General features: G+C 44.7%; 2 protein-coding genes across 7 annotated transcripts; both read right to left on the bottom strand.

Annotated features, from left to right (window-relative positions):
- Window positions 1-3,483: 3,483 nt before the first annotated feature.
- Window positions 3,484-25,022, bottom strand: LOC130380445 (zinc finger protein 431-like). 6 transcript variants are annotated; one of them, XM_056587655.1, is made up of 7 exons: window positions 24,557-25,022; window positions 23,668-23,801; window positions 22,948-23,060; window positions 22,607-22,673; window positions 21,722-22,005; window positions 20,680-20,746; window positions 3,484-5,632 (listed from the first exon to the last, which is right to left on the bottom strand). In XM_056587655.1, the coding sequence occupies exons 2-7, from the start codon at window positions 23,756-23,758 to the stop codon at window positions 4,317-4,319; spliced, it is 1,938 nt and encodes a 645-aa protein (XP_056443630.1). In that variant the 5' UTR covers window positions 23,759-23,801; window positions 24,557-25,022; the 3' UTR covers window positions 3,484-4,316. The 6 variants fall into 6 exon arrangements, with proteins under 6 accessions (XP_056443630.1, XP_056443632.1, XP_056443635.1 ...); XM_056587657.1 differs by having other exon boundaries at window positions 22,607-22,670; XM_056587660.1 differs by lacking the exons at window positions 20,680-20,746; window positions 21,722-22,005; window positions 22,607-22,673; ... (1 more) ...; window positions 23,668-23,801; window positions 24,557-25,022 and adding exons at window positions 6,128-6,194; window positions 6,473-6,588; window positions 7,197-7,330; window positions 8,162-8,500.
- On the bottom strand, window positions 19,195-20,228 carry LOC130380472 (zinc finger protein 431-like). The gene has a single exon (XM_056587697.1). It carries the CDS (start codon window positions 20,107-20,109, stop codon window positions 19,468-19,470), a length of 642 nt encoding a protein of 213 aa, XP_056443672.1. The 5' UTR covers window positions 20,110-20,228; the 3' UTR covers window positions 19,195-19,467.
- Window position 25,023: the final 1 nt, after the last annotated feature.

The following is a 25,023-nucleotide window of genomic DNA, read 5'->3' as shown; positions in this document are numbered from 1 at the left end:
CGGATCTCGGATCTGACGCCACGCCCACACTTCAAGCGTTTTATTATTTCGCTCGGTCGTTGGAGGAAAACATGGACGCCACCCGGAAAGCTGTTGTCGCGGTAGCATTGGCAGAGGACCAGGCGATCCAATATAAGTAGGCTATAGGCCATAGTCAAGTCAAGTCAAGTTTATTTATATAGCACATTTAAAACAACAGTAGTTGACCGAAGTGCTGTACACAAATACAATATATTTGTGTACATAGGCAGAGATACGGACGCAGTAAGGTATTGCAGTAATACGAGTGATTGAAATTACAATTTAAGCCACCAAAGTGGTCCAAGCACAATGAAAACAGTTCATACTTCAAGTCACAACGGGCGCAGCCATCTTGAATTCTGTCTCGGAATTTCGCTCGGTCACCACTGAGTTCCGAGATGGCGAGATCGCCGTCCGAGGAAAAGGGGCGTGTTTGTGCTTGTCGCTAGGCAACGTCCTCGGACCTCCGAGACGGATGGATATTAAAACGCACCATAAAGATGCTGCCAGAGCATGGACATAATAAAGGATGGGCCACGGACTGGCCGCCCATTCATTCCTATACAAACTGCTCAGTGGCGCAGGGTAACATACAGGAGCGATTTGCTTCCGCGTTATGGGGCCAAGACACGTGGCCTAGTCTGTGACGTACCGGATGCAGAAATATAGAACGCATGCGTGCCCACTCCCCCACTCCGGTCCAACAACAATATAAAATGATACCGTAATGCACCTGTTCTTTGTCTTTGGATCTTTTGAATAAATGGATCAATACATGATGAATCACAATGATCGCAAGCAGAGGACCGTGAGAGTTATTGAGCAGCAGATGAACCAGTCCAAAAATCGGACACGTTAACGAAGCACTGAACTAGGCCCTCTCGGATGCCATTTGTTTCACTACGACTCCTTTCAGCTGCACACCCCTCTTCCCCAGCGAGATAACAGCTAATAAAACGCTTGAGATGGCGTTTTGAAAAAAATAAATAAATAAAATGTAGGACATAGCATGAAGGTAATTATGAGCCTTTAATTGATATCCAGACATTTTTTGCGGAGACACATTCCTGTTCCCGACTTGTATTGGAGTGAACGGAGATATCTACTTCTAGGTCCCATGATTTGAGGGACCCGTCCACAGCCCGCCTAAACAGCTGCAATACCAGGCTTGGCCGCTGAGCACTGGTGGATTGCGGAAGTATGCAGTGTTCCTGGGGGCTTGTGCCAGAGCCATGAGAGAAGAGTTGCGACCATATGGTTGCGACACTCTCTGATCTCGCCGGCAGGGTGGTCACGTGGTTCATGTAAGCCTGTATAGTTCAAAAACAGGCCGCGCTGCCGTGTTCTTCAATGGGACTGCCTGCAGCGATTGCAATATTGAATGGTAAATATAAATTAAAAAACACAAGTACTTTTCTGACCATTGTTGCATATTTGTAAACGTCAGTTTTACATTTGGAGTGGTAGGGTGACGACTGCAAGCTACTTAGATACGTTTTTAAGTTTGAGGTAAAGCTTCACGTTCGTGTAAGCATGGGTAGCACTTGGCTTTTGACTTTAGTGGCTTAACCTTACATCTGTTCTGAAATCAAAGATGATTCAATATGTTCATTTTAGCGCAACTGGACTAAATATAAATATTTTTAAACATATTTTATTTATTATGTTTATTTAATTATTTTTTTTTCCACAATGTCGTTTTAAAAAAAAAAAATTGATGACTATATACTCTGTAAGGTGACCTTGGGTGTCTTGAAAGGCGCCTCTAAATTAAATGTATTATTATTATTACATTTTCTTGATTTTGCTTGTAATTCCGATTCACGTACCCGCGGTCAGAGAGCGATGGAGAAAGCAGAGTAGCAACAGTCCATTTAGCATTTAGTTTCCAGGCAACTTCTTCTGATGAGGCAGGAGCTGACCACACAACCACGCTACTTTTAAGACTAAGCCGAACACAAAGTATCACCTATAAGAATAACAAATGACATTTTTTTTATCAAACAATGGGTCAGACAACAAGGATGTGTGTGTGTGTGTGTGTGTGTGTGTGTGTGTGTGTGTGTGTGTGTGTGTGTGTGTGTGTGTGTGTGTGTGTGTGTGTGTGTGTGTGTGTGTGTGTGTGTGTGTGTGTGTGTGTGTGTGTGTCCAACTTGAAAAACAACAAAGTGAAGGAACAGGGATGAATATTGTATATATAAGTGTTGACAAGAGAGGAATACGGTGAGGAAAGGAGACAATTAAAAAAGCAATACAAGTAAAATGGACCACTGGTGATGAAACCCTGCAGCAAATGCAGATTCCACTGCCTAACATCTGCACGCTGCAAAGGAGTAGGCGATGGTAAAGCTAACCAGTGTTTGAGATGCCAGATATATCAGGCTGAGGCTTGTGGAACCAAAAACAAGTGGGAGCAAGGACTAAGAACAACAAAGCAAACATACAGTAAGTGAACAAGAACAGCAAAGTAGAGCCAGGGGGTATCAATAAATAAAACAATGTTAGTCATGTGTGCAACAAGAACAACAAATGTGTAAACAGGTGTGCGTGTATGTCTAACTTGTTAAACAAGAACAAAGTGAAGGAACAGGGAGGAATATTAAAAAGTTATTAATTAAAAAAAGAAAATACTCCACAAACATCAGGCTGAGGTTAAGGATAGTAAAGTGCATCAGGTCGAAAGGAACAATCGCAGCAGTCGCCGCCGCCACCAACAGCCGTCGCCAACACAAGCCGCCACCACTAGCAGCAGAAGGCGACACGACCATCCTTCGCCACCACCAGCCAGCTCAAGCAGCCATCGCCTCAAGCAGCAGCAGTGTTATCCGGCACCAGCCAGCTCAAGCCACCAGCAGCAGCAGCCACCATCAGCATCCACTATCAGCAGCATTCACCTTCAGCAGCATCCACCATCAGCCTCATACACATAACCGCTATGTCAGTGACACAATTAGGCCTAGGCATTTTTTATTCCACAAATTCATACTATAGCTGTGAGAATTGTTCAGAAAAATCACCTCCATAGTCGCCCTGGAGACTCCAGGGCGACAGTCTCCTGCAAGAATCAGGGAAACCTATTATAGGACATTCTGTCCAGAAATTAAACATTTAGAAGAATACGTGACACTTTGCTTTGATAGTTATATACCTCTGATTGGAGATTGATTGTCGGCAGCTCCTCCAAACTAATGTTTGTACCTTCAACTAAAAATGACAATTCATTTACAACAATTTGATTAGCAAGACAATTATTGATGTCCATTGCCAATACATGAATATACTCATTACAAAGGCCTTGGAAGTCGAGGCAGTGGGGTCAGAGGACACCCCCCCCTTCCACTCCTACCATCATCTGCCGACCTTTGTTATTGGCGAGAGCCAGCTCCTCCGAAGTGGTGAAGGGCGGTGGAGCGGTCCTCCTCCAAGTCGTATTAATGGTTTTCTTTTTATTTGCTGCAGGTAATCAACATGTGACTAAAGGTTGGAGCCTAGGCCATTGCAAATCATAGGCTAGATTCACCTGAAATTATTCAAATGGATGCTTACAACTAACCACATTGAATATTATTTTAATATTTATTTTTGACTTGACCCCATGTTCGTAGGAGCGTGCTGGCACCACATCTATGGGGGTAAAAGGCATGATGATACATGATATTTTTAGACAATATGCAGAATCTTTTCACTTACGAATGAACACGGACGGCTATTTTTTGCCAGCACGCTACCCTAGCCATATTATGGGCAACCGTGTTCCCCTTGGCTGTGATTTGGACCTTGAATTCCTCGTAGGAATTCATGATACGTGCATTGAACCTAAAGCGGAAAACCTGGTTCGACTAATTGAATGTAAAGTGAGTGTCGTGGAACCATTTAACTCTGACTGCGAGTTGCGTCTCTGTCGAACCAGGTTTTCCCAAGAAAAGCTGGGTATGTTCAGCGAGGTTCGTGGTATACTCCCCTCACATGTTTCCTTTGTATTTACCAACGATGTGAACGTTTCCTAATATTTTACTGTTAGAAGAGTCAGAGAAATAAGTTCTTTATCACACAGACATAAATTACTAAAATGAAAACAAAGCAAAACAAAGCGAATCAAAAAGCTGGAAAGTGTTTAATCCTGATAAAAAGAAAAACTAAAAGCAGTAATTTCGACAAATACCGGACAGAGGTCTCAATCAAAGCGCCCCGTTACCCTGTGTGAAAGCACCACATTGCCCATGTGCTTGAGCATGTGCACTCAAATTGCTTGGGTCGCTGTAGCTGGCGTTGCAATGCACTAACAGGCAGGGCTTCTAACCGGAGTGAGTCCTCATGTGGTTCTTCAGGGTGCCTTGCTGACTGAAGCGCATCGTGCATTGGTCACACTTGTAGGGCTTCTCGCCGGAGTGAGTCCTCATGTGGATCTTCAGGTTGCCTTTCTCATTGAAGCCCTTCGTGCATTGGTCACACTTGTAGGGCTTCTCCCCGGAGTGAGTCCTCATGTGGATATTCAGGGTGCATTTCAGACTGAAGCCCTTTGTGCATCGGTCACACTTGTAGGGTTTCTCCCCGGTGTGAGTCTTCATGTGGATCTTCAGGTGGCTTGTCTGACTGAAGCCCTGTGTGCATCGGTCACACTTGTAGGGTTTCTCCCCGGGGTGAGTCTTCATGTGGCTCTTCAGGTGGCTTGTCTGACTGAAGCGCTTCGTGCATCGGTCACACCTGTAGGGCTTCTCGCCGGTGTGAGTTCTCATGTGGATCTTCAGGTTGCCTTTCACACTGAAGCGCATCGTGCATTGGTCACACTTGTAGGGCTTCTCCCCAGAGTGAGTCCTCATGTGGATCTTCAGGGTGCATTTCTGACTGAAGCGCATCGTGCATTGGTCACACTTGTAGGGCTTCACCCCAGAGTGAGTCCACATGTGGGTCTTCAGGTGGTCTTTCAGACTGAAGCACTTCGGGCATTGGTCACACCTGTAGGGCTTCTCGCCGGAGTGAGTCTTCATGTGGGTCTTCAGGGTGCATTTCTGACTGAAGCGCATCGTGCATTGGTCACACTTGTAGGGCTTCTCCCCAGAGTGAGTCCTCATGTGGACGTTCAGGTCGCCATGCCGAGCGAAGCGCTTTTTGCAATGGTCACAGCTGTAGGGTTTCTCCCCGGTGTGAGTCTTCATGTGGATCTTCAGGGTGACTTTCTGACTGAAGCGCATCGTGCATTGGTCACACTTGTAGGGCTTCTCGCCGGAGTGAGTCCTCATGTGGATTTTCAGGTGGCCTTTCCGACTGAAGCTCTTCGTGCATTGGTCACACCTGTAGGGCTTCTCCCCGGTGTGAGTTCTCATGTGGATTTTCAGGTTGCCTTTCCGACTGAAGCTCTTCGTGCATTGGTCACACCCGTACGGCTTCTCGTCTGGTCGGGTCCTCATGTGTACGATCATATTGGCATTGTTGGGAGAAACCTTCCACCAACCATCCACCGCCAGTGGGCCCTCCCCTTGTCCGTAAACGCTCAGGATGCGCAGCTCCCCGTTGTGACTTGACATGTGGGAGGAGCCAGGGGCGTCCACACGCAGACTCTCCGAGGTGGCGCCGCGCTGCGTGCTGCAGTCTCTAATGTCATTGCCGTCTTCTTCAGAAAGGAAACAAAGAGAGAAAGTAATGGTATTAATTAATTATTTGCACATAAGGGATACAGCATGTACTTTTACACACTGGTGTATTGGAAGAAGTATATTTTTTCTAACGTCTTTTTGTTTATTATGCATTTTCCTTGTTCCCCTTGGGGGGGTCAAGGGTCAAAGGCGTCAGCTGAGAAGGCACTGCTAAGTCTCCGCCTTTTAAGGATGTGGGGAGGTCATAAAGACACAACCCAGGTCGTCTGTGGTTTCCGATCACCTGCTTTACCAATACTGTAGTTATACTGGGAATCAGAGCGGATTCAGCATTCCTGACATCTGTCATGAAGAAGATTTAAATCATTCTACTATAAACTGTATAGTAGTCCTTGTGTTTTAGCAGGGTGACGGTCATGATGCTTTTCAAAAGAGGACCAGCACAGTTAGAGTCGAGTACATTCTCAGTTGGTAGGTTGTTTGCTTGCATGGATGCAATGTGTATTGCTAACCTCCAGCGGGCAAGCCTCCACCAATATCCTCTTCAAGCTTGATTGAAATGGTGTCTGGGGTCTGCTGCTTTCCACATAAAGAAGGAAACAAACACAAGACATATTCTGTCATTTTCACAGAATAGTTTTCAATCCCCACTACCGACAGATTAGGCGTTTTTACACTGCCAAGCTGGTTCGGTCGTGGCTTGGCACGCCCTGCAATTTCAATGTCTTGCCAGCCTATTTTTTTTTTGGATTCAAGACCCTCGCATGCAAGAATGAGTTCACATCTGAATGTGGGCTAAAAAGCGATTAACTATTTACAAGTGCAAAAATGCCAAAATATTTCTTTATTCTGCTAACCACCAGTTCCTCGCTGTGACTGGACATGTGGGAGGAGGAGCCAGGGGCGACAACACCCAGGCTCTCTGATGTGGCGCCACGCTGAGTGCTACGGTCTCCAAAGGCATCGCAGTCTTCTGCAGAGGGAGAAAAAAAGTAATTGTTTTGATACATTATTTGCATAAAGGGAGGCATTGTGTATTTGTACACGGGAAAGAAATTATTTAAATGTACGCAACAATGACACAGGGGGTTTAAAATGTGTACTGCAGACACAGATTCACAGTTTTGGAGAGGGACGTCTCCTCCAGCACCCTCCTCCCTAGACTCAAAGCTCAAGTGGTTGGCCAGGTTAAGGACACTCAACGAACACCAGCGCAAAATGATCTGATCACAACATGAGCTGCGAAGCGCCATTCTATTTCGACACTAAAAAGCAACAACGTCTCCTTCCCTCTAAGCTGATCAGCTAACATTCATGCATTATGAATTCATTTATGTTTGAGAATGATAAACCAGCTCATGTGGCATCTGTCTTGAAACCATTCTGGGCTCTTGGCTGATTCCATCTTTGAAATGCAACACCCAAGTTTGACTCGTGTTTTAGCAGGGCGCTGGTCATGATGCTTTTCCAAAGAGGACCAGGCTTTTTAGCGCAGTTAGAATCTAGTATCAGCCTAGAATTTATGCTGCCTAGAATCTACCAAATCAAAGAAAAAAAATACTCAATGAGTAATGTACACACCTTCACTTTTAAAATGGGGCTGCATAGACTTTAAGGACAGCTTTGTGCCTACAAATATGCGTTTCCAGGTTTTCTGTCTGGCAGGCAACATCCCTTGAGAGAAGCTGCTGAATGTAAGCACTTGATGAGCTGGCCTGCGTAGAGAGAACAAAGAAAAATCAGTACTCAATTTTTTACCTTGTATGTATTCCAGGTGCAAGTTGTAAGAAGATACAAGAGAAGCATGTTTAGTGAATTACATTAGCATAATACTTAAAATGAGTTCTATGAAATGATATTACATCCTTGATTTGTTTACATATTTTATAGTTCATCTCAACAACCCAATACCATGACATCAAGCTCCGCCGAAATCGGCTAATAACCCTTTGATTTGAATCAGAATAATAGTGCGTTTCAGGTACACTTTTTTGCCCGTTAATAACCAGTTATATCTGGGAGTACAAGAGGGTAGAAGGGGGCGAAAACACGGGTTACCTGGAACTCACCATATGTATTTAGGATGAGTTTAACAGGTCAATCTCCTCATCAGTAAAACGCTAGAACTACTGCGGTCCAGTGGCCGGTAGAATACAGTTGTATTCGTTTGTTGTAGTATGAGCAGACATTGTTAAACATTGCATTCCCTTGGTATCCAAGCAGTAGAGATAAGTGCCTGTAGCCCCTTTGTTGAATTGTGCCCATTCTCGTGTGATGCCCCATGCTTGCTGAGATGCACACTCGACTTACAGTGTGTGTATTTATAGGAATGAATGGGCGGCCATGTATTAGTGTGTCCTTAGTGTCCTTTCTCTATAATAGGTCCATGGTATTTATTTACACACATAACTGATACTATCTACCGTAACATTAGCGACAGTAACTTGGCTGTTAGCTGTATCGCTAATGCTAAAGCAGCATTATAATGCGAACAAGGTAACCACATACAGTACAGCAACACAATGATATGGCGTTAGTTAACTTACTTTTTCGAGGTTTGTAGCTGAGCCGAGGAGAGTTGGTACTGATCCAGACTTGATTTTCAGACGTTGAGCAAGTCCAGCTCTGTATTGGCCCAAGTTGAGGAAGCAGTCGTCAGTGAAATGTTTGGCGCTGCCGTGTTCTAGCAACGGGACGCCCATATGTTCCTGACCTCATCCGACTCCCGCGCTGCGTTTGTATCCAGTAGGCGTGGCCTATGACGTAATGGCTCCGGCTTCCTCATCCGTCTAAAGATGCTGCCAGAGCATGGACATAATAAAGGATGGACCACGGACTGGCCGCCCATTTATTCCTATACAAACTGCTCAGTGGCGCAGGGTAACATACAGGAGCGATTTGCTTCCGCGTAATGGGGCCAAGACCATAGACATCATATAGGTAGACGCCGCCTCCACTGCTTCAGCCCGTTGCCTAGGCGAAACGCGGCGCCGCCATATTGGTACGGGAGCTCTCTGAAGCCAGAGGTCTGTCAGACGCGTCAAAACAAGCGCAAGTTGCCAGGAGCTGCGGTTTATCAGGATAAAAATCACGATAACCTTTTACATTTCGCAACCAATTTCATGGAGTATTCAAGGGTTTATGCTCTACGTGAAGTGTGTGAAAAAGATTTGCCTCTACGTTACTTTGAATCTCGCTAGTTAAATCGCCAGTCATACATGTGCATGGGTCTATGATAAACGCTCACTTTTCTTGCACAGCCCGTGCACTTTGAAAATACTGAGAAGATCTATGAACTATCGAAATAGTGCTTCTTTAGTTACTACGTATTGACCATCATTAAGAGAAATATATTATATATATTATAAGAGAATATATATATATATTCTATAGCAGTAAAAATATACACATCTCAATATATACATACACATCTCAATAGTTGAACTGTAATATAAATAACATAGCATATATATAATACAATATAATATAATGACTCAGTATAATGTGCAATGGAATAATATATGATATATATAATATGTGAAACAATATAATATATTTTAAGTATAGGTATATATTCATAATATATAATATATATATTTGTACATTTGACATAATATACAATCATGCTCATAACATTTTCACATCTATGCAGTGCAATTGACACAATATATAATTTCACACAATATATTGTGGCGAGCAGCGCGGGAAAGACGAGACGGGAGCCCAGGTTTAAATGGCGGCGCAACTCTCGTGCCTCAATACACCGCACGACCCCGAGAGCTGCCTTTATTCAAACACGCACACATAACAGAAAACACGGCACACCTGACCGACGGACATACGACTCCGGGTAATGGTTGCCGACAACACTACACACAATAAACACACAAACAATAGAGACCCCAAACCCGTTAACCCCACTTAACCTAATAACATAAACAACTTATCTAAAGACAATAAACCGCCTTTTCCCCAAACAACGTTATGAATACCCCATTACCCAGACTCCCCAGGGGTAGGAGTCGCCACAATATATTATATAATAATTTAATCTAGGCTAGAACCCTTTAAAAAGTATAGTCTTGCTGAGCTTTTTTCGACTGTTGCCAGTCTGTAATTGCAGCGTGCTCAGTTTTGCAATGTGGTGCAGCCTGATTTTGTGAAATACAGACACAACCAAGGACAACAGTGCAAAGTGGTGGTTTTCAATGCCAAATTGTGTGTCCTGAATGTGCTCCTTGAGGAGAAACACATCATCTGTCCAGATGTCAGCCCGGACAAACTGCTGGATCACAGACACACTGACAGCTTGCCCTGATGCACGCTGGCGAATGAACCGCTCTGCTGACCTGACCACCTTCACTGTCCCCTCTGAAGGAATCATCAGCCCTCCTTTGTTCTTCAGAGTCAGCAGGTGGTAGCTCTCGTCGAAAGATGCGCGTGCAGCATCTGTCACCAGGCTAGCACGGCACTCACCACAGGACAGCTTTCTCAAAACCTGCCGCACCACAAACCCTGCAATGTAGACCAGTGCGTTTTCCACTAGGCCACCAAAGCGGGTTGGCAAGTAGCTGTGGTCCCCAATCAACGCAGACACATTCACGAAGGGCACCTCAAGCTCTTCCGTTTCAGAGGGAGAGGACATCTCTACAGCCGACAGAGACACGGTCTCATCCTGTGGTGCCACATTCCCTGAAGTGCTCGGTGTGACACCACATCGGACCATGAGCCGGCGGAAGATGCCCTGGAACTGGCCTGCGGAGGGATTGTTGTTCCAGCCCCCTAAAAACCAAAAACACACAACACTTAATACCGATATTTACTCTTTTCAGACGTCAAAGACTTTTTTGGAAAGACAATTTAATTAATTTAGAAACTTCTGAGATCCTTACCTGATGCCCTGATGGAGTTGAAAAGGAGCTCCAAATGATCCTGGCTGAACCGGTAGGTGCAGATATATTGCTGACTCTGAAGCAGCTCAGGACACATCAGCATTAGGGTGTCAATGTTGATGACAAACCCCATGACAGACAGGTACCTTAAAAAGAAAATGTTTTGTCAGTTTGAAAGTTGTAGATGGACATTTCATGGACATTTCCACATTCACCTGTATGAACTGAAAAACCGCAGACAGCAAAAAGATCGGAACAAGAGAACAGAGCATCATATGCATGCATAAGCAGAGCATGCACATATGGAAGAGTCACTATTTAAAATACCTCTTTGAACGATGAAGGGGAGTTCCATCCTTCATCACTAAACTGATTAAGTACTCCCGGCCTCTGGACAAGAGTTCCACACTCCTTGTCCAATTCAAAGATCCCAGGGGGGCTTTGAATCCTTTGGCACGGGGATTGCGGCTGTTCATAATGTCAAACAGCCTGTCAATCATCTAAAAGAAATTGTTTAGGAAATAGAAAGGAAGAAGATGAAGATGAAGATGAAGAAGATGGCCAGGACCCTTTGATAAGAAAACAATGTTTGAATCTAGTCTTACCTCAATGAATTCGGCTGTCGCTAGAGAGAGGGTGAAGCGTGGATACCCCAGGTCCCTCAGCGTTCGGAGCGCTACTGCCACAGAGCGACTCAGCGTCTGTGCAGCCAGGGACACCTTCATCTTCTGTGAGTCAAACTGAATGTGCTTTTCAGTGACCCTGTTGGCAGCATGCAGTCCATTCTTTGTTTGAATATCGTTCAAACAAACAACGTAGTCCCAGTTGATGAGGCCAGTTCTGCTACAGATTGGGCTGTACGCTTGCAGCATGTTTCTTGCCAGCTTCAACATGTGGCAAGCGTCCATCATGACAAACACCCTCTCGCCAGTCGCAGGATGGGGGAAAAATGTTTTCAAAGGCTCACAAGGGTTGGCCTTTAGCTGGCACCCCAGCTGGTTGCACATGCTTACGTTTGATGCATGGCCATCCATTGTGAGGGACATGACCCGGATGCCACGCTCATGCAGGGCCTCCAGCGCATGTACCAGCAGGACCTTCTGTGTGTCGGGCGTCAGAGACTTGGTCAGGTAGTAGGCAATTGGAGCCTTCCAATGGCCTTGTAGGCCAACCACCATAAAAACCAGAGCCTCAGTGGCAATATCTGTCTCGTTTAGGCCATCCCCCATGTCCACAAATCCGGTCATTTTCTGGGAATGTGGACTGTACTGGACATGTTTCCTGATGGCCATGCCATCCAGCATGAGCGCCACACGTCCATACTTCACTGGATCTTCCTCTCTTTTTCTTCTCAACATGTCCAGCATCATGGTGTTGAGTCCAGGCTTGGAATCCACAGAGATCATCCACCTTTATCAAATGAAAAAGTAGTTATTATTAAGTAGCAATAATATAATACAAATGTATTTGAACCAGTAATTTCCTATCAATAAAGTGCAATTAAATGTAATGGCAAATACCTTTGCAATGTATGTGGATGTGGTAGGTGGAGGTGGAGAGACTCTCTCAGGCAAGAGTAGGCTTTGGGCCCGTGCAGGTGGAGAGTGAGGGCAAACTCCCTCTGCTCTTTAGTGTACTCGTGGCCCTGTTTGGACAGGAGCACTAATGGAAGATCTGAAATGCAGATAGCACAGAGTAATTAGTAAGTGACTGAAAGAGTATGAATGTCATTATGAAAACACCAATAGGCTAATGTGTTTATTTCCAGGCAAGGCCATATGAATGAAAAATGTAATCTTGTCGTGGCTGTAGACCAAAGCCAACAATCATTGACTTAATAGCTCTAGCTTAAAGATGCACAAAAGCCAGGAACCATGACTGATTGCTCTAAACAGGTGCCCATAAACACCTGCCAACAAAGGTACCTGGCTATTGTGTGTCTTGAAGCTAGAGCTATCAGACTATGATTGTTGGCTTTTGTCTGTGCCAGATGCTATTCAAACTATGAATGGGGGCATATTACAGACGTCAGGTATTTGGAGTTTAAGTCTGATATATGAAATTCAGACAAGCCAAGCATTTGAACACATTATTGCAGTTGTATTTCTTTGGTTACAGCCCTAAGATATAATTGACATTCAAAGTTTAATTTCAATGTTACCTGAGTATAAGTCAAGCCTCTCTTGCAGCTCTTCATTTATGAGGTTCTTCCCCCTGAGGTCCTCCAGAAGACAACGCACTGTTTTCTTCGCACTCTGCTCTCGGGCCTTTGAGTTCCTCATCTCTTTCTCAAGACTCTCCACCCTAGCCAGGGCTTCATTGAGTCTAGTCTTGAGAAGAGTGGGAGATGGAGGCAATGCATAAATGTGTTCCTAGTAAAAAAGGACAAAACAGTAGTGAGTAATGTTTATGATGCCATGATGCTCACTGCTGTTTTGGGGCATAGCTAGTGTAAATACTCACAAGGTAGTTAGGTGAAGGTTCAGTGACTTGTAATGATTGTAAAGAACAGTCAATTACAAGGCTCGCTTCAGCCTTCCTTGAGGCTTGTGTAGTCCTGGCTGGCACTTTCTAAAACCGAAGAACAAAATACTTGAACAGGTGTATCTCATTCTAAATCATTCCACACACACACACACACACACACACACACACACACACACACACACACACACACACACACACACACACACACACACACACACACACACACACACACACACACACACACACACACACACACAAAAACCATTTTCAGCAAGTTTAGTGATGCACTTACTCTTTTGAGATGTGTTGGGAAACTGAACACAGATGGTTTAGTTCCATCCCTGAGCCTGACAATTTGGCCTGTCCGGTCAAAATCCTCCGGCTGAAAGTGCTGGCTACAGAGCATTGACCTCTCATTGGCAGAAAAGTCTTCCCTTTTCACAGCCACTTCCCACTGTCTCCTCAACTGCTTCTCTTTGGGAAACCTTAAAATTGCGAGAAAGGTTAGCTAGCCAGTCAGTCAGATTCATAATACAGATGTATCTTTAAAAAAGAAAAACATTTAAATAGAAATAACGTTTAAAACGTCAATTTCGGCCGGCGACTGACTGCACGTGCATCTCACAGGTGCATGTAGAGTATCGTGACATTTTTTCCGTAGTTTCATTCATTACGTGACACCATCATATATTGTAGAACCATTACATATACAGTGGCATGTTTTGAGCCTTTTTTTGTTTTAATCTAGTCCCTTTTTTAAATACATCACAGAGAGAAATGAAGGCCAGTCGCTCAGCCGAAACGCAGCTTTCCGTCGCGACCATAAATGCTATATAATTACATTATACATACATTGTAATTACTCACAAGCAAGTAGTGGTAGATTATATATATATATATATATATATATATATATATATATATATATATACTGTATATCCTATATTTCTTGACAATATTATCTCCTGTTGACGAACGATAGAATAAGGCTTTGCTCACCATGTCCATTTCACGTTAGACTAGCTATAGTCTGATTCTGGCGGCAACTTAGCTGTCTCAACAGCTCTAAGCTCTCAACATAACACATGATCTACGTGACATGACTGAATTTTACAATTACAAATAGAAACAATTGTTTAGTCTTACTTGTGAAAGGTAATTCCTTGCGATCTCGTTTGAATCGTCCTGACGGTAGTGCACCCCCAAGCGGCGCATGAAGTAGGCATCTTCACTCCGAAGACGAAATAACTCCCGTACCAAGATGGCGCCGACGATTTATGCCGCCCAAGGCCGAAGGGGGCGTCTACCTATATGATGTCTATGGCCAAGACACGTGGCCTAGGCCGTGACGTACCGGATGCAGAAATATAGAACGCATGCGTGCCCACTCCCCCACTCCGGTCCAACAACAATATAAAATGATACCGTAATGCACCTGTTCTTTGTCTTTGGATCTTTTGAATAAATGGATCAATACATGATGAATCACAATGATCGCAAGCAGAGGACCGTGAGAGTTATTGAGCAGCAGATGAACCAGTCCAAAAATCGGACACGTTAACGAAGCACTGAACTAGGCCCTCTCGGATGCCATTTGTTTCACTACGACTCCTTTCAGCTGCACACCCCTCTTCCCCAGCGAGATAACAGCTAATAAAACGCTTGAGGTTGCGTTTTGAAAAGAAAAAACTTAAATTTTTTTAGGACATGGCATGAAGGTAATTATGAGCCTTTGATTGATATCCAGACATTTTTTGCGGAGACACATTCTTGTTCCCCACTTGTATTGGAGTGAACGGAGATATCTACTTCTAGGTCCCATGATTTGAGGGACCCGTCCACAGCCCGCTTAAACAGCTGCAATACCAGGCTTGGCCGCTGAGCACTGGTGGATTGCGGAAGTATGCAGTTTTCCTGGGGGCTTGTGCCCATGGCTTCAGAGCCCGTCTACTCATATTAGACATTCTCTGATGGCTTGTGCCAGAGCCATGAGAGAGAAGAGTTGCGACACTCTCTGATCTCGCCGGCAGGGTGGTCACGTGGTTCATGTAAGCCTGTATAGTTAAAAAACAGGCCGCGCTGCCGTGTTCTTCAATGGGACTGCCTGCAGCGATTGCAATATTGAATGGTAAATATAAATTAAAAAACACAAGTACTTTTCTGACCATTGTTGCATATTTGTAAACGTCAGTTTTACATTTGGAGTGGTAGGGTGACGACTGCAAGCTACTTAGATACGTTTTTAAGTTTGAGGTAAGCTTCACGTTCGTGTAAGCATGGGTAGCACTAGGCTTTTGAATTTAGTGGCTTAACCTTACTACATCTGTTCTGAAATCAAAGACGATTCAATATGTTAATTTTAGCGCAACTGGACTAAATATAAATATTTTTAAACATCTTTTATTTATTATGTTTATTTATTTATTTTTTTTCCACAATGTCTTGTTTTTTAAACGATTTATGATGACTACATGCTCTGTAAGGTGACCTTGGGTGTCTTGAAAGGCGCCTCTAAATTAAACGTATTATTATTATTATTACATTTTCTTGATTTTGCTTGTAATTCCGATTCACGTACCCGTGGTCAGAGAGCGATGGAGAAAGCAGAGTAGCAACAGTCCATTTAGCATTTAGTTTCCAGGCAACTTCTTCTGATAAGGCAGGAGCTGACCACACAACCATGCTACTTTTAAGACTAAGCCGAACACAAAGTATCACATATAAGAATAACAAATGAAAGAATTTTTTTATTAAACAATGGGTCAGACAAGTAAAATGGACCACTGGTTATGAAACCCTGCAGCAAATGCAGATTCCACTGCCTAACATCTGCACGCTGCAAAGGAATAGGCGATGGTAAAGCTGGACCCAGTGTTTGAGATGCCAGATATATCAGGCTGAGGCTTGTGGAACCAAAAACAAGTGGGAACAAGGACTAAGAACAACAAAGCAAACATACAGTAAGTGAACAAGAACAGCAAAGTAGAGCCAGGGGGTATCAATAAATAAAACAATGTTAGTCATGTGTGGAACAAGAACAACAAATGTGTAAACAGGTGTGCGTGTATGTCTAACTTGTTAAACAAGAACAAAGTGAAGGAACAGGGAGGAATATTATAAGTTATTAATAAAAAAAAGAAAATACTCCACAAACATCAGGCTGAGGTTAAAGGGACTCTTACCTTTGTTGCATTTTTACACTTTTTTTGGATAAGGTTAAATTGGTATTAATAAGGTAATAACACTCTAATATGCAAGACAGACCCACCAGGAGTAAAAACAAACAATTATTTTACTCTCATAATATTTATTGAAAACTTCAACCAATAAAATTCTTCGGACCGAATGACCTTATTGGCCGACAGACCTGTCTGTTTGCTGCATGGATATATAAGGTTTTCCGTCTGCTTCTTGTGGCGCATTCGGGCCCGCGTCATCAAGGCGCGTCCTCAACTAGAGGGTTTGTTTTGATTCCACGGCAGACAGTAGCGAGTAGCGACCGTAGCGACTGACGATGGCAGACCAAAGTGGTCCACGGCGTACTGAAACTGCACCATTCAGTCCGATTAGGGGACTCATCTCGGACTCAGACTCACAGAGTTACCCTCCTCTGGAGCCTCAGGAAGACCTCCAGACTGTTGGCCACCAACTGCACCATTCAGTCCGACAAGGGGACCCAATTCGGCCTCAGAAGCCAAGTGGTCCCGCTCCCCTGGATGATTCTCAGGACCTCCAGACCGTTGGCAACCAACCGCACCACTCGGTCCGATTACGGGACCCATTTCGGACTCAGACGCGACGTTGTCCCGCTACTCTGGAGCTACAGGAAGACCTCCAGAACGTTGGCACCCAACCGCACCACTCAGTCCGATTACGGGACCCATTTCGGACTCAGACGCGACGTTGTCCCGCTACTCTGGAGCTACAGGAAGACCTCCAGAACGTTGGCACCCAACCGCACCACTCAGTCCGATTACGGGACCCATTTCGGACTCAGACGCGACGTTGTCCCGCTACTCTGGAGCTACAGGAAGACCTCCAGAACGTTGGCACCCAACCGCACCACTCAGTCCGATTAGGGGACCCATTTCGGCCTCAGACGCTACGTTGTCCCGCTACTCAGTTTGTAATGCTCATACACCTTTCCTATACTCAGTGGGACCACTGTCCTTCAACATGGGGCCTCAAAACGGTATCGCACGAAGCCCATAAAATTACAGTGAGCCACCTGCTAAATTATATATATATATATATCTATATATATATATATATATATATATAGTTTGTGTGTTATGTGTTACATTATATTTCGTTGTCCGCTATGCCAGTTGTTCTATGTGTATGTATTGTAATGTTCTTCTTGTCAATCAGCGTGGGGGCGAATCATTAGGTCAGCTGGGGGAGGGCCTTGGAAGAACAGGAGGGTGGGGGCCTGCACGCGAGTGAGACCGTGTTGGGGGTTGCCGGGGTAACCGGGGTTTGTTTTGTGTCGGTTTTCTGCCGTTGGTTACAATGTTACGGGTTTCAGTGACCTGGTTTTGGTTCATTAAAACTACCTTCAACTACTAATGACTCGACATCATTATGTCACCGGCGAGGTCGTTACAGTACTACAGTACTACAGTAAAAAATAACGCTTAGTTTTGTACGCTTAGGGGGTGGGGCATTGGAGGAAGGCGGGATGATTTGAATGTGCTGTAATTCTCAAATGCAACAAAGGTCAGAGTCCCTTTAAGGATAGTAAAGTGCATCAAGTCGAAAGGAAGGACAACAATCGCAGCAGTCGCCGCCGCCGCCACCACCACCAACAGCCGTCGCCAGCACAAGCCGCCACCACTAGCAGCAGAAGGCGACACCACCATCCTTCGCCACCACCAGCCAGCTCAAGCAGCCATCGCCTCAAGCAGCAGCGACCTGCAGCAGCAGTGTTATCCGGCACCAGCCAGCTCAAGCCACCAGCAGCAGCAGCCACCAGCAGCAGCATTCACCTTCAGCAGCATCCACCATCAGCCTCATACACATAACCGCTATGTGTGACACAATTAGGCCTAGGCATCTTTTATTCTACAAATTCATACTATAGCTGTGAGAATTGTTCAGAAAAACCCCCTCCATAGTCACCCTGGAGTCACAGGGAGACCGTCTCCTGCAAGAATCAGGGAAACCTATTATAGGACATTCTGTCCAGAAATTAAACATTTAGAAGAGTACGTGACACTTTGCTTTGATAGTTATATACCTCTGATTGGAGATTGATTGTCAGCAGCTCCTCCAAACTAATGTTTGTACCTTCAACTAAAAATGACAATTAATTTACACTCAATCATTTCACAACAATTTGATTACCAAGACAATTATTGATGTCCATTGCCAATACATGAATATACTCATTACAAAGGCCTTTGAAGTCGAGGCAGTGGGGTCAGAGGACACCCCCCCCTTCCACTCCTACCATCATCGGCCGACCTTCGTTATTGGCGAGAGCCAGCTCCTCCGAAGTGGTGAAGGGCGGTGGAGCGGTCTTCCTCCCAGTCGTATTAAATTTCTTTTTATTTGCCGCAGGTAATCAACATGTGACTAAAGGTTGGAGCCTAGGCCATTGCAAATCATAGGCTAGATTCACCTGAAATTATTCAAATGGATGCTTACAACTTACCACATTGAATATTATTTTAATATTTATTTTTGACTTGGCCCCATGTTCGTAGGAGCGTGCTGGCACCACATCTATGGGGGTAAAAGGCATGACGATACATGATATTTTTAGACAATAGGCAGAATCTTTTCACTTACGAATGAACACGGACGGCTATTTATTGCCAGCACGCTACCCTAGCCATATTATGGGCAACCGTGTTCCCCTTGGCTGTGATTTGGACCTTGAATTCCTCGTAGGAATTCATAATAATACGTGCATTGAACCTAAAGCGGAAAACCTGGTTTGACTAATTGAATCTAAAGTGAGTGTCGTGGAACCATTTAACTCTGACTGCGAGTTGCGTCTCTGTCGAACCAGGTTTTCCCAAGAAAAGCTGGGTATGTTCAACGAGGTTCGTGGTATACTCCCCTCACGTTTCCTTTGTATTTACCAACGATGTGAACGTTTCCTAATATTTTACTGTTAGAAGAGTCAGAGAAATAAGTTCTTTATCACACAGACAAATTACTAAAATGAAAACAAAGCGAATCAAAAAGCTGGAAAGTGTTTAATCCTGATAAAAAGAAAAACTAAAAGCATTAATTTCGACAAATACCGGACAGAGCTCTCAATCAAAGCGCCCCGTTACCCTGTGTGAAAGCACCCCATTGCCCGTGTGCTTAAGCATGTGCACACTCAAATTGCTTGGGTCGCTGTAGCTGGCGTTGCAATGCACTAACAGGCAGGGCTTCTAACCGGAGTGAGTCCTCATGTGGATCTTCAGGGTGCCTTGCTGACTGAAGCGCATCGTGCATTGGTCACACTTGTAGGGCTTCTAACCGGAGTGAGTCCTCTTGTGGATCTTCAGGTTGCCTTTCACACTGAAGCGCTTCGTGCATTGGTCACACTTGTAGGGCTTCTCGCCGGTGTGAGTCCTCAGGTGCTTCTTCAGGTTGCCGCCATGACTGAAGCGCTTCGTGCATTGGTCACACTTGTAGGGCATCTCGCCGGAGTGAGTCCTCATGTGGGTCTTCAGGCTGCTTGTCCAACTGAAGCGCTTCGTGCATTGGTCACACTTGTAGGGCATCTCGCCGGAGTGAGTCATCATGTGGCTCTTCAGGTGGCTTGTTTGACTGAAGCGCTTCGGGCATTGGTCACACCTGTAGGGCTTCTCGCCGGAGTGAGTCCTCATGTGGACGTTCAGGTCGCCATGCCGAGCGAAGCGCTTTTTGAAATGGTCACAGCTGTAGGGTTTCTCCCCGGTGTGAGTCTTCATGTGGCCCTTCAGGTGTTCACTTAGACTGAAGCTCTTCGTGCATTGGTCACACCCGTACGGCTTCTCGTCTGGTCGGGTCCTCATGTGTACGATCATATTGGCATTGTTGGGAGAAACCTTCCACCAACCAGCCACCGCCAGTGGGCCCTCCCCTTGTCCGTAAACGCTCAGGATCCGCAGCTCCCCGCTGTGACTTGACATGTGGGAGGAGCCAGGGGCGTCCACACCCAGACTCTCTGAGGTGGCGCCGCGCTGCGTGCTGCAGTCTCTAATGTCATTGACGTCTTCTTCAGAGAGGAAACAAAGAGAGAAAGTAATGGTATTAATTAATTATTTGCACAAAGGGATACAGCATGTACTTTTACACACTGGTGTATTGGAAGAAGTATATTTTGACATTCTTTCTTGCCTTTTCCTTGTTCCCCTTGGGGGGGTCAAGGGTCAAAGGCGTCAGCTGAGAAGGCACCGCTACGTCTCCGCCTTTTAAGGATGTGGGGAGGTAATAAAAAAACAACCCAGGTCATCTGTGGTTTCTGATCACCTGCTTTACCAATACTGTAGTTATACTGGGAATCAGAGCGGATTCAGCATTCCTGACATCTGTCATGAAGAAGATTTAAATCATTCTACTATAAACTGTATAGTAGTCCTTGTGTTTTAGCAGGGTGACGGTCATGATGCTTTTCAAAAGAGGACCAGCGCAGTTAGAATCGAGTACATTCTCAGTTGGTAGGTCAGTTTGCTTGTGTATTACTAATGTGTATTACTAACCTACAGCGGGCATGCCTCCACCAATATCCTCTTCAACCTTGATTGAAATGGTGTCCGGGGTCTCCGGCTTTCCACATAAAGAAGGAAACACATTTTCATTTCCTTTAATTTGCACAGAATAGTTGTTAATCCCCAATTACGATAGACTGGGTCCCCCCAACCTGTTCTGACGGCGATTTGAATTCGCCCTTCATAAGGGTCAGGAGAAGAGCAATTCTTATCTTTCTGCTTCCGATACGTTTTTGGAGAAGCTGAGACTGTTTTTTGAGACCAAAATTGTACCGGGGGGCGAAACGTGTACCGCCTACGTAATCTGTGTTCGAAATTTCCAAACCTGCCTGGCAACGGACGAACAATGACGTGGGAAGGTTCATGAATATTCACAAACATTCGCGCTCATTCATTGAGCGTCACAAGACGAAATAACATTAAGCAGATAACACTTATTTTACAAATGACATTTATTAGCGTTGCTTACTTTATAATTGCATTGTATTTAATTGTTTAATGGCATTTAGCTAGTAAACTGAGTGTATTAACACAAGCTAGCTAAACTATGATACACTTTAAAACACTCAGTTTACTAGCTAAATTCAATACAATACAAATATAAAGTAAAAAAAAAGTCTTCTTTGGCAACATGGGCGCGAAGCAACGGACAATCGTGTCGAACGATGACGTAATGTTTCGAACGCGAATTACGTAGGTGGTACAATTTTCACCCCGGTACAATTTTGGTGCGACAGCGCCAATCAACTAGTTGGCTTTTCCCCCTGGCACCCTATTGGCTGGATTAACACAATGACGACAGGGAAGCGACGGCAAGCAGCCGTTTGCGTACAGAGTCAGTTGAACAAGTTGATCAAGCCTCTTGTGCTGAAGAAAATGACAGCAGCTTCCCTAGACCAACGAGTCTGGAAATAGCCAGGCTACACGTACGACTCATTAAATCATAGAGGTGTGTGCTTTCTAAGGGTGTGTGCTGGAGTTGTAACAAAGGAAGCCTCTCATTTGGATGCTGAATAAGAAGACGACTTCCAACCTGGACACTCAGCTCCTCGTGGCGGTCCAGCCGCTCGCCGCGCTCCAGGCTCTTGGCCGCGCTGTGGTCCGCAGACAGCGAGTTCAGGGCCTCCACTTCAGACGCAGTGAAGAGGGTGTCATGGCCGTCCACCGCCAGTGGGCCCTCCCCTTTTCCGTAGACACTCAGAATCTTCAGTTCCTCGCTGTGACTGGACATGTGGGAGGAGCCAGGGGCGCCCTCACCCAGAATCTCTGAGGTGGCGTTGCGCTGATTGCTACGGTCTCTAAAGGAATCGCAGTCTTCTGCAGAGGGAGAAAAAAAAGGTAAAAAAGTAATTGTTTTGACACATTATTTGCATTAAGGGAGGCATTGTGTATTTTTACACGTAAAATAAACTTTTTAAATGTATGCAACATTGACACAGAGGGTTTAAAATGTGAGCTGCTGACAAAGATTCACAGTTTTGGGGAAGGACGTCTCCTCCAGCACCCTCCTCCCTAGACTCAAAGCTCAAGTGGTTGGCCAGGTTAAGGACACTCAACGAACACCAGCACAAAATGATCTGATCACGACATGAGATGCGAAGCGCCATTCTATTTCGACACTAAAAAGCAACAACGTGTCCTTCCCTCTAAGCTGATCAGCTAACATTGCATGCATTATGAATTTATTGATGTTTGAGAATGATAAACCAGCTCATGTGGCATCTGTCTTGAAACCCTTCTGGGCTCTTCACTGATTCCATCTTTGAAATGTAACTCCCAAGTTTGACTCGTGTTTTAGCAGGGCTCTGGTCCTGATGCTTTTCCAAAGAGGATCAGGCTTTTTAGCGCAGGTAGAATCAAGTACATTCTCAGTCGATCAAGGTTGTTTTCTTGCATAGATGCAATGTGTATTACTAACCTCCAGCGGGCAAGCCTCCCCCAATATCCTCTTCAAGCTTGATTGAAATGGTGTCTGGGGTCTGCTGCTTTTCACATAAAGAAGGAAACAAACAAAAGACATATTCTGTCATTTTCACAGAATAGTTTTCAATCCCCACTACCGACAGATTAGGCGTTTTTACACCGCCAAGCTGGTTCGGTCGCGGCTTGGCACGCCCTGCAATTTCAATGTCTTGCCTATTTTTTTTTTTGGATTCAAGACCCTCGCATGCAAGAATGAGTTCACATCTGAATGTGGGCTAAAAAGCGATTAACTATTTACAAGTGAAAAATGCCAAAATATTTCTTGATTCTGCTAACCAGCAGTTCCTCGCTGTGATTGGACATGTGGGAGGAGCCAGGGGCGACAACACCCAGGCTCTCTGATGTGGCGCCACGCTGAGTGCTACGGTCTCCAAAGGCATCGCAGTCTTCTGCAGAGGGAGAAAAAAAGGAAAAAGTAATTGTTTTGATACATTATTTGCATAAAGGGAGGCATTGTGTATTTGTACACGGGAAAGAAACTATTTAAATGTACGCAACAATGACACAGGGGGTTTAAAATGTGTACTGCAGACACAGATTCACAGTTTTGGAGAGGGACGTCTCCTCCAGCACCCTCCTCCCTAGACTCAAAGCTCAAGTGGTTGGCCAGGTTAAGGACACTCAACGAACACCAGCACAAAATGATCTGATCACGACATGAGATGCGAAGCGCAATTCTATTTCGACACTAAAAAGCAACAACGTGTCCTTCCCTCTAAGCTGATCAGCTAACATTGCATGCATTATGAATTTATTGATGTTTGAGAATGATAAACCAGCTCATGTGGCATCTGTCTTGAAACCATTCTGGGCTCTTGGCTGATTCCATCTTTGAAATGCAACTCCCAAGTTTGACTCGTGTTTTAGCAGGGCTCTGGTCCTGATGTTTTTCCAAAGAGGACCAGCGCAGTTAGAATCTAGCATCAGCCTAGAATTTATGCTGCCTAGAATCTACCAAATCAAAGAAAAAAAATACTCAATGAGTAATGTACACACCTTCACTTTTAAAATGGGGCTGCATAGACTTTAAGGACAGCTTTGTGCCTATAAATATGCGTTTCCAGGTTTTCTGTCTGGCAGGCAACATCCCTTGAGAGAAGCTAGTGAATGTAAGCACTTGATGAGCTGGCCTGCATAGAGAGAACAAAGAAAAATCAGTACTAAATTTTTTACCTTGTATGTATTCCAGGTGCAAGTTGTAAGAAGATACAAGAGAAGCATGTTTAGTGAATTACATTAGCCTAATACTTAAAATGAGTTCTATGAAATGATATTACATCCTTGATTTGTTTACATATTTTATAGTTCATATCAACAACCCAATACCATGACATCAAGCTCCGCCGAAATCGGCTAATAACCCTTTGATTTGAATCAGAATAATAGTGCGTTTCAGGTACACTTTTTTGCCCATTAATAACCAGTTATATCTGGGAGTACAAGAGGGTAGAAGGGGGCTAAAACGCTAGAACTACTGCGGTCCAGTGGCCGGTAGAATACAGTTGTATTCGTTTGTTGTAGTATGAGCAGACATTGTTAAACATTGCATTCCCTTGGTATCCAAGCAGTAGAGATCAGTGCCTGTAGCCCCTTTGTTGAATTGTGCCCATTCTCGTGTGATGCCCCATGCTTGCTGAGATGCACACTCGACTTACAGTGTGTGTATTTATAGGAATGAATGGGCGGCCATGTATTAGTCCACTGTCCTTTCTCTATAATGGGTCCATGGTATTGATTTACACACATAACTGATACTATCTACCGTAACATTAGCGACAGTAACTTGGCTGTTAGCTGTAGCGCTAATGCTAAAGCAGCATTATAATGCTAACAAGGTAAACATATACAGTAAAGCAACACAATGATATGGCGTTAGTTAACTTACTTTTTCGAGGTTTGTAGCTGAGCCGAGGAGAGTTGGTACTGATCCAGACTTGATTTTCAGACGTTGAGCAAGTCCAGCTCTGTATTGGCCCAAGTTGAGGAAGCAGTCGTCAGTGAAATGTTTGGCGCTGCCGTGTTCTAGCAACGGGACGCCCATACGTTCCTGACCTCATCTGACTCCCGCGCTGCGTTTGTATCCAGTAGGCGTGGCCTATGACGTATTGGCTCCGGCTTCCTCATCCGTCTAAAGATGCTGCCAGAGCAAGAACATAATAAAGGATGGACCACGGACTGGCCGCCCATTCATTCCTATACAAACTGCTCAGTGGCGCAGGGTAACATACAGGAGCGATTTGCTTCCGCGTTATGGGGCCAAGACACGTGGCCTAGTCCGTGACGTACCGGATGCAGAAATATAGAACGAATGCGTTCCCACTCCCCCACTCCGGTCCAACAACAATATAAAAT

This window comes from Gadus chalcogrammus, chromosome 4, assembly GCF_026213295.1.
Source record: "Gadus chalcogrammus isolate NIFS_2021 chromosome 4, NIFS_Gcha_1.0, whole genome shotgun sequence".
NCBI classification, from domain to species: domain Eukaryota; kingdom Metazoa; phylum Chordata; class Actinopteri; order Gadiformes; family Gadidae; genus Gadus; species Gadus chalcogrammus.
This window is presented reverse-complemented; position numbering and strand designations above follow the sequence as displayed.

Bases quoted from the DNA above. Each gene is read 5' to 3' on its own strand.
- LOC130380472 (XM_056587697.1), bottom strand. From the start codon at position 20,109: ATGTCAAGTCACAGCGGGGAGCTGCGGATCCTGAGCGTTTACGGACAA.
- LOC130380445 (XM_056587655.1), bottom strand. From the start codon at position 23,758: ATGTTGCCTGCCAGACAGAAAACCTGGAAACGCATATTTATAGGCACA. The intron at 23,061-23,667 runs GTGTGTACATTA...CTCCCTCTGCAG, and splicing joins GCCCCATTTTAAAAGTGAAG to AAGACTGCGATGCCTTTGGA. The intron at 22,006-22,606 runs GTTAGTAATACA...CTCCCTCTGCAG, and splicing joins GGGAGGCTTGCCCGCTGGAG to AAGACTGCGATTCCTTTAGA.